The 14,184-nt window shown below is 35.2% G+C and overlaps 1 protein-coding gene across 3 annotated transcripts in view; it reads left to right on the forward strand.

Moving 5' to 3' along the window:
- The window catches only part of TMEM196 (transmembrane protein 196), a 49,234-nt gene extending 36,878 nt beyond the window's left edge, over positions 1-12,356 (forward strand). For 2 of the 3 annotated variants that reach the window (XM_039238845.1, XM_039238846.1), the window contains exons 2-4: positions 3,315-3,371; positions 7,917-8,171; positions 12,297-12,356. In XM_039238845.1, the coding sequence (XP_039094776.1) occupies positions 3,315-3,371; positions 7,917-8,171; positions 12,297-12,356 (372 nt within the window). Of the gene's footprint in view, positions 1-3,314; positions 3,372-7,916; positions 8,172-9,334; positions 9,409-12,296 lie in introns of all 3 variants that reach the window. The other variant, XM_039238843.1, reaches the window with a different exon arrangement.
- The last annotated feature ends 1,828 nt before the right edge of the window (positions 12,357-14,184 follow it).

Consider the following 14,184-nt stretch of genomic DNA (forward strand, 5'->3'; position numbering starts at 1 on the left):
GGCAAACAAGGAAAAGGGCAAGCTGAGGCTTTGATCTGAAGCTTGGAAGCACTGAGAAGTACAGAACTGGTCCAACCCTGGAAAGGCTTGAGCACAGCCTTGATAGACGTGAGACAGGATCATCAGTAAGAAAGAGTCCACATGAGGACAAGTTCATCTAGACCTAGGACACAAAGTGGGGGTGACAAATGGCTACTCAAAAGTAGCTTTTTAAAATTTCTGAAAAGTATACAAGTATTTAAGTTTTATGAAGTTCTGAGCTTTTATCTTCTCATGGTTTTATGATATTAAAATCATTTTATTAGATCAATTTATATAGTATATTAACCAGTTGTCTTTCACATGCTTTCTAAATATAATCCCAATCTGTTTTATGCCTTTGAGAGATGTGTTGGTTTTTTACTATCAAAAATATAGTTTTGTAGACCCCGAATAGCGAAAGTAATACTGAAAAATAAAACCAAAACGGGAGGTATCACCATCCCAGACTTCAGCCTCTACTACAAAGCTGTCATCCTCAAGACAGTATGGTATTGGCACAAAAACAGACCCATAGACCAATGGAACAGAATTGAGAACTCAGAAGTGGACCCAAAAGTATACAGCCAACTGATCTTTGACAAAGCAGGAAAGAATATCCAATGGAAAAAAGACAGCCTTTTTAACAGATGGTGTTGGGAGAACTGGACAGCAACATGCAGAAGAATGAAACTAGATCATTTTCTCACACCATGCACAAAAATCAACTCAAAATGGATAAAGGACCTGAACGTGAGACAGGAAACTATCAACACCCTAGAGGAGAAAGCAGGAAACAACCTCCTTGACCTCCACCGCAGCAACTTCTTACTTGACACATCCCCAAAAGCAAGGGAATCAAGAGCAAAAATAAACTGTTGGGACCTCATCAAGATTAAAAGCTTCTGCACAGCCAAGGAAACAACCCAGAAAATTAATAGGCAACCAACGGAATGGGAAAAGATAGTTGCAAATGACATATCAGATAAAGGGTTAATATCCAGAATCTATAAGGAACTCACCAAACTACACGCCCGAAAAACAAACAACCCAGTGAAGAAATGGGCAGAAGACATGAACAGACACTTCTCCAAAGAGGACATCCAGATGGCCAACAGACACATGAAACGATGCTCAGCATCCCTCCTCATCAGGGAAATACAAATCAAAACCACACTGAGATACCACCTCACGCCAGTCAGAGTGGCTAAAATGAGCAAATCAGAGAACTCTAGATGCTGGCGAGGATGTGGAGAAACGGGCACCCTCCTACACTGTTGGTGGGAATGTAAACTGGTACAGCCCCTCTGGAAAACAGTGTGGAGGTTCCTCAGGAAACTAACAATAGAACTCCCTTATGACCCAGCAATAGCACTGCTAGGAATTTACCCAAGGGATACAGAAATGCTGAGGCATAGGAGCACATGTACCCCAATGTTCATAGCAGCACTCTCCACAATAGCTAAAACATGGAAAGAGCCTAAGTGTCCATCAACAGATGAATGGATCAAGAAGATGTGGTTTATCTATACCATGGAATACTACATGGCAATGAGAAACAATGAAATCTGGCCATGTGTAGCAACATGGATGGACCTTGAGGGTGTTATGCTGAGCGAAATAAGTCAGGCAGAGAAGGACAAATACCATATGTTTGCACGTATAGGAGGATTAGGAGGAACTTGACGGAGGACCAAGGGGGAGAAGAAGGGCGGAAATGGTGGGGGAAAGGGAGAGAGGCAAACCATGAGAGACTCTTGAATGCTGACAAAAACTGAGGACTGATGGATGTGGGGGGGAGGGGGGGATGGGCATGAAGGAGGGCACTTTGGGGATGAGCACTGAGTGTTATGTAGAAACTAATTTGACAATAAACTATTTGAAAAAAAAAAAAATATATAGTTTTGTCTTAAGTGTTTCCCACTTTGGTGTTATGTTTAGTGAATCCTTCCCACTACTCTAAAATTATATAAATATTTAACTTTGGTGAATGTTACTATACTTTTCTATACATTTAAATATTCAAACTGTTCCCTAGACATTTTGTTGTACGATGTTAAGGACAGTTAATAAAGTGTACTAATCCCATTGGATCTTGATCTTTTCCCCACTCATTTGAAAGATAATCTATGTAAGCAAATTCTTATATATCCTTGTGTTCTGTGATCTGTCTTGCTGCATAATTGCCTGCTTTACAATCATTTTGTTCCTTTATATAGAAAGTTCCCTGCAAAGGGAAACTTCCCATACTATTTCTTTATAAAATTTTGTTGGTGTTTCTCACAAGCATATTATTTATTTCGGATACTTCTTAGAACATTTTCTGTGTATATTTAAAAATATAACCATGTGTGAAACACTCAGTTGAAACCACTTATGTTATTAGTTCAGGCTTGAGCTAGCAGAATTGAAAGAAAGTCAAAAGGAAAACTTTAACTGCATTCAAAGCTTTCTTTGTTAGTCTGAAAGTCCTTTGCGGGAATAATATGTATTATTGATTGTATTATTTTATTTATATGGTTTGCCTCTAGCCGGATGTATGTATAAATGTACATTCAAATGGCTCTAAATATTTTTAACCAAGTTAAATGATTTGCCATTTTCTGATAACAGGAACATATAATAGTGTGTCACTGGTAGACGATTTCATGCAGCTGATTTTGCAAAGCAATTATGTCAACAATGTGTATATTTACAAGAAATGACATGCCACCAATAGTCTTCTTGAATTCTACCAGCATACCCACATTGACAGTATTTCTGATAGAATGAGGGAGGAGGTCACCATTTTACTGACATAGTTTCAGAGATACAAAGAATGTCTCTAAAGAAAAACATCTCCCTTTCTGATGCCTTATCTTTTTGTTTGTGTGGGATTCACTACCTGTAGTGGAGCTCATTGATTTCTAATTGCTTAGAAATGAATTATGAATGAATGTATCATACCACTTCTCTCCCTGAGAAAGTACAAAGGGATAAGAAGATAGTGAAAGAAAACAGGAGTAACAAAACTCTAAATTTATTTGCTTCCTAATTTTGCCTGGTATAAAACTGATTCTGGTTTTGCTTAAGTCCCACAATTACCTCTATCAGACTTACAAAGAACACGTTTTCATTAAAGTTTGCATTTTTATCTCTTACTATTCCAGAATGAGGCATTTTTCTTTCCAGCTTTTGATGGGGATGTAAAATTTTCTAGCTTCCCTGGAACAAGTGTCATGAGTGAGCTATAAGCTAAAAACTAGAGATTTTCTTATCTTTGAATGTGGAATAATTGTTATTCTTTTCCTTTTCAGTTTCTTCTTTGTGGCATATGTGGAATATTGTGCGCCAAAAAAAAATCTGGACTTGTCGTAAGTTTTTGCCTTGTTTGTATTGTGCATTGACATGTGTTTGAAATGTAGGAACCTGAAAATGGAAATGATGACAAGCCAGCTCACATAGTGAATGTTACTCATTTAGGATGAAAAGAAGACTGACAAATAAACTGGCTTTTTCATTTGCAAAGAAAAAAAAAAACCCAACAACAAAAAACAAAACAAAACAAAACAAACCCCATCAAGATTATTACAGACTATGACAAAAGAAAAAGAAAGAAAAACTTTGATATACTCTTTAAATGCATGAATATGCAACCCATAATGACTGCTGTGGTTGACAATCTCCACTTTCCCAGTTTATAGACTCCCAGACACACACGAATCCTTCAGTAAGCTAAAAAAGACGTGGCTTGAGTTCATGGGAACTTTAACTGTTTAAATGTGGAACTGGGCCTACAGATTACTGGCTTTGACTGTGAAGTTAATTTTGCAACGCAGCAAAACAGCTGTGTTGTTATAGTTACAGTTAATTCCCAATGATTTTTTACTTAATTTTATTTTATTACTGTGAATATAATTATAAGTGTTTTCAGCTGTTTTACGGCACTGTCATGGCTTTCCAGGTTATGGAACATGCTCCCAGTTAACTCTGATAATGACTGGAAGACAATTTCTATAGGTTGAAGTGTGGATTCCCCACGTCCCTCTATGATGCTTTTTTGAGGGTTCAAAAGAAGAAAAAAGTGTTGTATATTTTATTGTGTGCAAGGGGAAGGATCATAGACCTTTATAAGTTGGAAAAATTAATACTACGCTTGGACCTTATAAAGTGGGCTTTGAGCCTAAAAAGAGTTTTCCAGGATGAGGCCAGTTATTTGAGGAGGACAGGGATGAGAGAATAGCAGTTATTTTTGTTTAACTACTTTTTCTAATCACATTTTTTTTGTGTGAAAATATCTACTGTGACAAAAAAATGAAGTACTCATTGCTTTAGACATGTGAGGTATAATTTTCTAAAATTACAAAAAGGGAAATCTTTATATACAAATTTTTGGAGGTTTTTAATTTGCATCTATGATTCTTTCATCACTTTTTAGATTTGGCCTTCATTCTCTCTATGCGTTTATTTTACCAGAATCTTTATAGCTATATAATAACAATTTCTTAGAACTTAGAAGAAAGAAAGAGAAAGAGAGAAAGAGAAAAAGAAAGAGAAGAGAAACAGAAGAAAGAAAGAAAGAAAGAAAGAAAGAAAGAAAGAAAGAAAGAAAGAAAGAAAGAAAGAAAGAAAGAAAGAAAAAGATTTGGGGATGAGCACTGAGTGTTATGTAGAAACTAATTTGACAATAAACTATTTGTAAAAAAAAAAAAAAAAAAAAAAAGAAAGAAAGAAAGAAAAGAAAGAAAGAGCAAAGGAAGAATGTGANAAAGAGAAGAGAAAAATAAACTATTTGTAAAAAAAAAAAAAAAAAAAGAAAGAAAGAAAGAAAGAAAGAAAAGAAAGAAAGAGCAAAGGAAGAATGTGAGAGGAAGGGACAGGAAATAGGAAGAGGCAGAGAAGGAGAAAGAGAAGAGGAGTAAGGAAAGGAGGGAAGATGTCTTCATCTGTTTGGGCTGTTATAACAAAGAATGATAGATTGGGGGTATTATCAACAACAGAAATTCATTTCACACAGCGCTGGAGACTGGACCGCGATTAGGGTCCCTGTGTAGTTGGGTTCTGGTAAGGTTCTCTTCCCAGGCTGCAAATTTTTTACTGTGATCTCATGTGGCAAAAAGGGAAAGAGAGCTCTCTAAAACATCTCTTTTATAAAGGCACTGACCCCCATTTATGAGTAATCTACTCTCCTGACCTAATCATCTTCCAAAAATTCACCTGCAAATACCATAGTATTGGGGCTTAGGCTTCAGCATTTTTATTTAGAGGGACACAAATATTCAGTTCATAGAAGAAGGGGAAGGGAAGGAATTTTTTTATTTTTTAAATTTTATAAATTTTTAAATGTCTTTCTTTTATTTTGAGAGAGAGAGATGGAGCACAAGTGGGGGAAGGGCAGAGAGAGAGGGAGAAAGAATCTGAAGCAGGCTCTAGGCTCTGAGCTGTCAGCACAGAGCCAGATGTGGGGCTTGAACCCATGGACTGTGAGATCATGACCTGAGCTGAAGTCAGACGCCTAACCAATTGAGCCACCCAGGCCACCCCCACTTTTTTTTGGGGGGGAGAGGAATTTTTTAAAAGGCACTAATGTCTTTTTTCTGTCTTTCTAATTCTCTTAAAAGTTATAAAAGAAAAAAATCATAGGAGCTGAACTTTTTAGAAACTGCTGTTCACTTTAACCTCTTTTACCCTCTGTTATTCCCATTCATGACACTTAGCTATCAAGGATTCTCTACCCTTCAGTCAAAGTACAGGATAACTTCTCCACTCCAAATATCTCTGGAGTCTAAATTCTGTAGTCTGGTGTAATTTTGGTGTAGTCTGGTGAAATTCAAAAATCTTAAATGGTTGTAAATGTGGGTATAGATTTTAACATTTTAATTCCTAGGTGAGAATGTTCTGTTTGCATATGTTAAATGAAGTGTCATGCCTTTAAAAAATGAATAAGAATAATATCAGGAGAGATACATTGTTTTCTTATAATAGTTAAATAATTTGTCATTTACTTTCTTAATTAATAGTAATTCATTATTTGAAGGCTAGAAAGTAGCATCTTTCCAGGTTTTTGAGAATAAGTGAACACCAAAATATTTCCCAAGAGACTGCATTCCATCTGAAAAAGGTCATATATTGATTCTCTGTGAAACTGGGAGCCACAGATTCCTACCTGCGATGACGCAGTTATTGGGTAATTGATATTCACTATTATATTTAATTAACTATAAAAAGATACACTCATCCATCATTGGATTTTCAGTCTTGGTAATGAATATTGTGAGACAGACACAATTAGAATGCTGAATTAAATGAGAGAAAAAAATGAAATACCTGGTATTCTTTCTGCCCACCATGCTATTGCATTATGCTATTTCATACATCCATGGCTTTACCCTTTTCTGGGAGTGGCATGCACTTAGTTTAGATGACATGTTATCAGGGAAGCCTTGTCTGAAACTCCTGTGGTGCTAAGTTCTTCTGCCTACTCCAAGGGCAACCAATTCATCCCTCTTTCTTAACATCTACTATGCCATGTTGAAACGTTGGATCTTCTCCCACACAAGGTTGCCATGTAATATGAGCTATTTTTTTTTGTAATACCAACAGCTGCCCCACTCAGGGTGTATCAGATGCCAGGTATTCAATAAATGCTTGCTGAAGTCCATTAATTGTCAGCAGCAAACAATTCCTTATGTCAAATTAAATGCTAAATTAAGTTAAATAGCTGTTTGTTCTATCGAATTATGTTAAAGGAGGAAGTCAGTAAATCCAGGAAGCCTTGCTGAAGAAGATTAGACTAAATTTGAGTCTTCCATCTAGGAATCCAAAAAGAAGCAAAATAATTTCCAGAAAGTGAAAAATATCACTGAGGCGGAAATGAACAAGCTATATGATTGGCAAAAGAGGTGACTAGAGTGCAGACCATGTTCTGGAGAAAAATGGAAATACATTTATATAATTATGTTAGTATCGCACTATAAAATATAAAGGAAGCCCATACGGGAACTTAGACAATGCAAGTACAAAATAAAATTGTTAAAGGTTTTGGAATATTCAGCTAAATGGGTAACATTTAGGTTGAATACCACCCTGCCTCCCCAGTTCTCTTTATAGAGACCCAGATCAAACCAATAATAGGATCGAAAGTAAAGCCACATCCTGTGTTTCCCCAAAACAACCAGATAGTATTTTTGGAATGTGTATTGTATTCTTCATTGTGGTGCCACAGAGTAAGGAAAGGTTTGTAATATAAAGGGTCACTTCACAGGGAGTCCGTAACCTATCCTATGGAAAAGGACCCAGAATAAAACTCTTGTAAATGAAGAGAAGAGGTTAACTAAGTTCTCTAAGCTCACTTAGCAAAGCAATATAAACATTTGAAGTTTGTTGGAACTAATGACAATTCAATGAGAAGATATTTAGATATTTTAGGGAATTAACATAGTGAAACTGGATTTAGAGTCAGAAAATCTGGATTCAGTCTCTAACCTTGAGTTTTACCGGTTCGCCACTGATTTTCCTAAGTGTATATCACAATTTCTCTCAGAGGTTTTCTGGGTAGGTGAATTGAGATGATATCTGCTCAAAGTTCCTAGCATAGTAAGCACGTGCTAGGTAGTAAATGTTATTTAAATCTAAATCTACCTAGAAGACAAATTTTGCTTACTTCAGGGTTTTCGAAAGAAGTATCCCCAGCCTTCACATGGTCAGCTATTCATTCTGAAACACTGCTCTGCGCCCTCTCTCCACGGAGTCTGGTTGCATGGAAACTTGGTGAAACTGTAGCTCTTGTCCTCTGAGAAGACCTCAAGCACGTTCTCTTTACTGTAGCTCAGTCCTCCTGGAAGTGAGGCAGGCCCCGGAGCTATGTTCTGTTGGCTTTGCTTCCTCACCTTTGACACTCCCTTCCTTCTTCCTATCAGATGATCCTTTTTTCTGCCTGCTGCATCTGTGGACTCATTGGGGGCATCCTGAATTTTCAGTTCCTTCGGGCAGTGACGAAGAAGACCTCTTCCCTCTATCCTCTGCATCTGGCCTCCATGTCTCTCGCGTGCATTGGGATCGGCGGCTGCACCCTGTCTTCCTGGCTCACGTGTCGACTAGCCAGCTACGAGCAGAGGAGGATGTTCTCTGAAAGGGAACATTCGCTGCACCACTCTCATGAAATGGCCGAGAAAGTGAGTTTTGTACCTTTTCTGCTCACTGCGAGCATGGGATGAAGACTGTCGTCAAAACTTGGTGAACCAGCTTGCAGCTTAGATGAGAATTTGAGGAATTGGATTTATAAATTTGGCCCTATTGGACTAAGAATAGGAATTTTCTATTATTTTTTCTCTGCTATTTTGGGTACATCTATTTTCAACAATTTCATAGCTCTCTATACAGAAACACTGTTTCTAAATTAGCATTTCATAAAATATTGAATGCCTTATAAATATGGATTTGTATATATTGTACTGAGGAAAAGCACATAAACCAAATACACTCGCAACTCAATAACGCCAGTTTTAGAAATCTGATGAATTCTCCTTTCTGGCTCACCTCTTGTGTTTGTAAGTGGATGCATTTGATTATGTAAATTAGATTTTCAAGCATAAAAGGACATTTTAATAAGGCCACAAAAAGCCTTGCCTATCAATGCTCATATTACAATCCACATAAAGCTTCATTAAATTCTCATCTAAACTTCATGCATATTTGAGTAGCTTTGCCTGTATTTTAAGTAATATTCTTGCATAATTGTTTCATGAAGCCCATTCAAACCGGAAGCAACATTTACTGCTTAAAGCACAAATGATATAGTGAGCTGTCTGTGTTTCTATTACATTTTGCACATATTTCTTAATTCAGTTCCTGTTACTGGACCTATGAAGGAAAAGATAAAACATCTGTAAAATAAGCTTGCTAAGATAATGGCCACATCATTTTTTACTTGGTATCATGGAAATAAAACTGCATAACCACAAAACAGAAGAAAGAGTAGCAAGAATTACTACTGCATATTCCTTTATAATGTTATTTTGAAGAAACAAATATGTATTCTATAGTTTTATGTGTTTCCATTTTGTATGCAATCGATACATTCAAATAAGGGGAGTAGATATTCTTAAATTGTTCTGTGAAAAAAAGCAATTTTAAACAGATGTACACATGTTCTTCAAAAAAATTTTATAGTACAAATAGCAGGACTTGTAATTTAAAGAAATGGGTTGTTAAAAATAGATTATCATTATATATTTGGATAGTGGCTCTTTGTGCTCTATTTTCATACAAGTGTGATTTAGTTTTCTCTGTATATGTTTGTGCAATATTTATTATATGATTGTTATATTTATATTAGAGATTGAGGGCTATTGAAATAACCGACTTGCCCAGCTGCCCGGTGGTGCCCCCGACACCAGAGTTACCTACAAGGTATGCTGATTTTTAGGGAGTTACCATGTTGTAATGTCACTGCAGGATCCACTGCCTCTTCTAGGAAGCCATGATGTCAGCAGATCAGTCTGTTGCAATGTCTGTTGTTCCTCAAAGTATCGCTTTCATGAGAACTACTTTGAGGATCCAACATAAACCTACATGGCAGAGTCTTGCAGCTTGAAAGTTGGTTGAGTATTTAAAATATTCAGCCTCCTATAAGCATCCAAACACATTTCTGTTTGGATGATTCATGACTCCTTTATTTTCTGCTACATCATAATTCTGACTCCGTATCATCATTTACAGACCAGAGTTTCCATTTTTAATAATAGGTGAGCCTGATAAAGAAAAACTGTTATCTCCATTGTTCCAAAATTGCATGAGCAGATAACCCAAGTTTGACACTAATACAGTAAAAATGCTGTACGAAAGCCATCTTTTCATAAAATTATCTGATGTACATTTCAAATTTATTTTCTATATTTTGGATTGCTAAAAATAAATAGTCACCCACCATTCTTGCTTTGGTTAAACAATATAGTTGGAAATGTAGAAAGCCACCCAGATACTTTGGCCCCATTGCAGAAAGTATATCCATTTGCAAATAGTCCCATTTGATCCTGCCCAAATTTAGAGTGCATTCTTCTTGTTAAGTTGGACATGCCTGTTTGCAAATAAATTGAAGATTACAATACATTTAAAACATAATTTTTGCTATATTCTCTTATCAGTGATTTTACTTTGTTCATATTAGTGTGAATTTCATTAGAAAAACTCTTTTCTTTTGTTAAGATTTTTAAACGCTGGACTTTTTCTTCATCTTGCAATAAAGTATTAAACATTAGATTAGTTTTCATGGACTTTAAGCCAATTTTTAAAAATTTTATTTATTTTTAGAGAGAGAGAGTGAATGCATGCCTGAGCATTGGAGGCGGGGAGAGAGAGGGAGAGAGAGAATCCCAGGCAGGCTCTTTGCTGTCAGCATGGAGTCCGACATGGGGCTTGATCCCACAGACCATGAGGTCATGACCTGAACCAAAACCAGGATTTGGCCACTTAACTGACTTGGGCGCCCCCATAGCAACTTTTTGAATGCAAATTCACTTTCAGAGAATAAGCACCTAAGAATCTTATTACTATAAATTCATTAGGAAGTTGTTTTTGCACTAATGGAAGGGAGAAAGCTGAATAAGTTTTGTTAAAGATCATTTTTGAAGAATCATTTCTATTTTATCTTGCTACCCACAGTGAGTTCACGAATGAAACCTCAAATCAGGCTTCTTATCTATAAGCTTAACCTCAGCCCAACAACACCACTGCATTTCCACGCCTACTTTTACCACGTACATGTCTAGCAGAGCCATCCACCCAGTTAGACTGACCCGTTGCCAGGCCACAAAAGCAGGTGGCTGGCACCAAAGGACCTTCACTTTCCCTCAGTCTTTATCTCCAGGGAGTTTGAGTTTCTAGGCTTTCTATCTTGTAATTCCTCAGCACCTTACTGAGGAGGTATATTGGATACCCAGGTAAAAGACAGCTCCCTAGGGGCCAGGTACTTTGCATAGAGAGACAGATCTTGATGTAAGAAGAAAAGTCTTCTATGCATATTGTCTGTTTCTCAGAATTTTCTTGTAAGAAACTCTACCAAATCTTTAAGACAATAAAGTTTTCAAAAGCAAAGTTCTAAAAATCAGGTCAGTTACTACCTTCCAGTCCTTCATGGATCCTCCTAAGTAACTTTCCAAACCACCCTATACAGGAAGCATGAATCTTTATTTTATTTCATCTTCTATATTGAATTTTCAAAGAGAAGTGATTCAGAATAAAGCATGGATACCTTTTCATTTATCAAATATTGGAAAAATTTCTAAAGTTTACAAAAGCAAACACATGAACTCTTAATGTACTTAAAAGGTGAATTAAATGATAAATTTCTAATTCACTCTAATAGAAATTAGATGTAAACTGATGGGCTTGAGATAAATGAGCAAATAATTTTGATTTGAATTTTCTTTACTATATACTTTTGCAAATAGGCTTGTTCAAGTGTGAAAAGATTCTTAGATATTTTTTGCCTAAATATTCTTTGTAATATGGTATACTAACATTATAAACATGAATGGGCTTCCTATCTCCTTATTATCCTTTAATGTTTAGGGAAGAGTTTAATGTTCAATAAAACATATGAATTCAAAACGTCTAATTTTTTCTTAAATTCACATTTTCTAAAATTGCAAATGGAACTTATGTTATTTATATCTAAATTTTCACTTGCCTTCCATGTAGCTTTCCTTACTAACATCTTAGTAATTGATACCTTAAACAACTTGATAAGAGTTTTTACTGTTTGGTTTTTTTTCACTGTAGTATTGGTAGTGTCATGAAAACCATTCCTTCCCATTGTGATTTATTAGTAATCCACATTATGTATAAACAATGGTCCCCTTGCGGGCCTCAAAGGCCACCCAGCTTTCTATAGAATAAGTTAACCCCTAGAATATGTTGGCACTTTGTTGGCATGCTCACCAGAGAAGCGTGTGCAATGGAGAAAAAAATGGAAGCATTTAGTCATATTCTTTCTAGGTGAGGTCTTTCCAAAATAAAGTTGAGGAACAAAAGGAAAGACTCAGGGCACTGGGGACAGATTAAACAGTTTTTCTGTGTAGAAGACTTTGGTCTAACAGACTATCATTTCAACATTTTCATGTGCTCCAAGACGCCATGAAATTTCATTTTCTCAAATGCAACAATATCAGTCCTTGCCCTTCCCCAAAACTCAACAAGTTTTTCAGTGGCTTGAAATTTCTGTTTTGCAAATTCATTAACCAAATCAGTATCTTACTCTGGAAGTAAAGTTTAACTAATTCCTCTTATTTTCCTAACAGGAAATGACAGACGACATGAGCAATGGAGGACCACAACTGATATTTAATGGAAGAGTATAACCATGTTTTAAAGAACTGAACATTTTTTAGAATTTTCATGAGGAAAGGAAATACCAAAGGACTAGGAGATAAAATTAAAACAGTTCTTGCATTTGTTGTTATCTCTCTTGAGCACCCACTGCAATTATTCTCCCACAGTTTTGCCTCACTTATTTCTTCAGCTTTTTTATTGTGTGAAAACCTTCCGGAAATGTTCTAGTGCAGTAATTTTAGTGGACTTTCCAGATTGTTCTAAGGATTTTTCAGGAAAAAAAAAGAGGAATAAGCAGATTCATAGTCTACAAAAACGTTATTTGACTAGCATGAGTATTAGATTTGTAATGATATATTTCATATAAATAATCAAAAGTACAAATGATCAAGAAGCAAAAATAACCTACTGATGTCTTTGTTTTGAAAGACAATGGCTTCAAGAATACCACAAATCAAAACCTCAGCAATGCCTTGTTGTAAAAAACATAATTATTTCCAATTTGTGAATGAACTATATTTCATAATTTATTTGTAAATGAAAAAAACCCCTAAAACATAAAAAAGAATTTTTTAGAGAGAGAAAATAGTAATCTGTATGATATTTTTGCATTTTTGCACAAGAGTGAAAAATTATAAGTGAATATCACTTAAGGAAAATAAATATGTTTTGATCATACCATGCAGATTGATCTGCATATTCATGAATGAGCCTAAGAATAAAATAAAGTGTGTGTGTATGTGTGTACATATACTGTAAATATGGAAAATATATACAGCATATATTTATAGCTTTCATGAATGTAAATAGGTAGTCGAAAAGAAATTACAATGCTGTTGAGGTATTATCAAGATTCTATCCCCAAAGATACGAGAAAGCATTTTTTCAAGGCTTTTCTATGCTCATAAAATCACATCTTTGATTTCTACTAAATTTGTTCATTTTTATTCTTTTTATTATGTCTGCTGTGTGTAAATATCATTGTAACTCATATTTATAGAGTTGAGATATCCAAATAAGGTAGTATACAGATAGATTGCTTATTTGGCTATTTTACTATTAGGGTATTTATGTAATAACAATGATTAGTACTGATTTATAAATATAACAACTTTAAATCACATACTTCCACATTTGTAAATACAGACATAATGGCTTGTGATTATTCATTATACTTCTATTTCAACATCTTACAGCCCAGATGATGTATGCCCAAAAGGTAAAGTTACAGTTAGCTTTGCTAGAATTTAATTTAGTTTTTTTAACCTTATAATTTACATGAAACACTACAGACTATTTTTAACAATACATTTATCCAAAGAACCTGAAAGAGTTATTTGTAGAAGGAAATAACCTACATTTATATAGCTAGATTCTATTCTTCTCTCCCATAATGGAATGTTAAAATAGAAATCTATGACAATATGAATAGGCAAGAAAATAGCATGGTCTCTGAAAATATTTATGAGACTACAACCTCTGGTAACAGATTAAAAAATCTAATATTTTAAAATATGTAATTGTCACTGTATTATATACTTTTATTTTTCTCCAAAGCTAGTTAATTTTCAAGTCATTTTTATGAGTTACTTATTGAACCACAGCTAAATTCAACCTTTAATATTCAGAATGAGAACATGTTATAATTTAGAAAAAAAATGGGTTTTAATTATGATAACAAAACAATAATTTCAGTTAATGAAAATCTGAAGGTCTTTTAGTTTTAGAGAAACATGATCAATCCTGTTCTATTTAAGTCAACTCATAAAAAATTCTGGCTGTATATAGACAAAAGAAATAGCTGGACTCTGGTTGTTTAGTGTAGTATTTGAAGTCTCCTAACTCATATGAATAACT

Source organism: Hyaena hyaena, unplaced genomic scaffold (assembly GCF_003009895.1).
Source record: "Hyaena hyaena isolate Hyena2069 unplaced genomic scaffold, ASM300989v1 scaffold_149, whole genome shotgun sequence".
NCBI classification, from domain to species: Eukaryota; Metazoa; Chordata; class Mammalia; order Carnivora; family Hyaenidae; genus Hyaena; species Hyaena hyaena.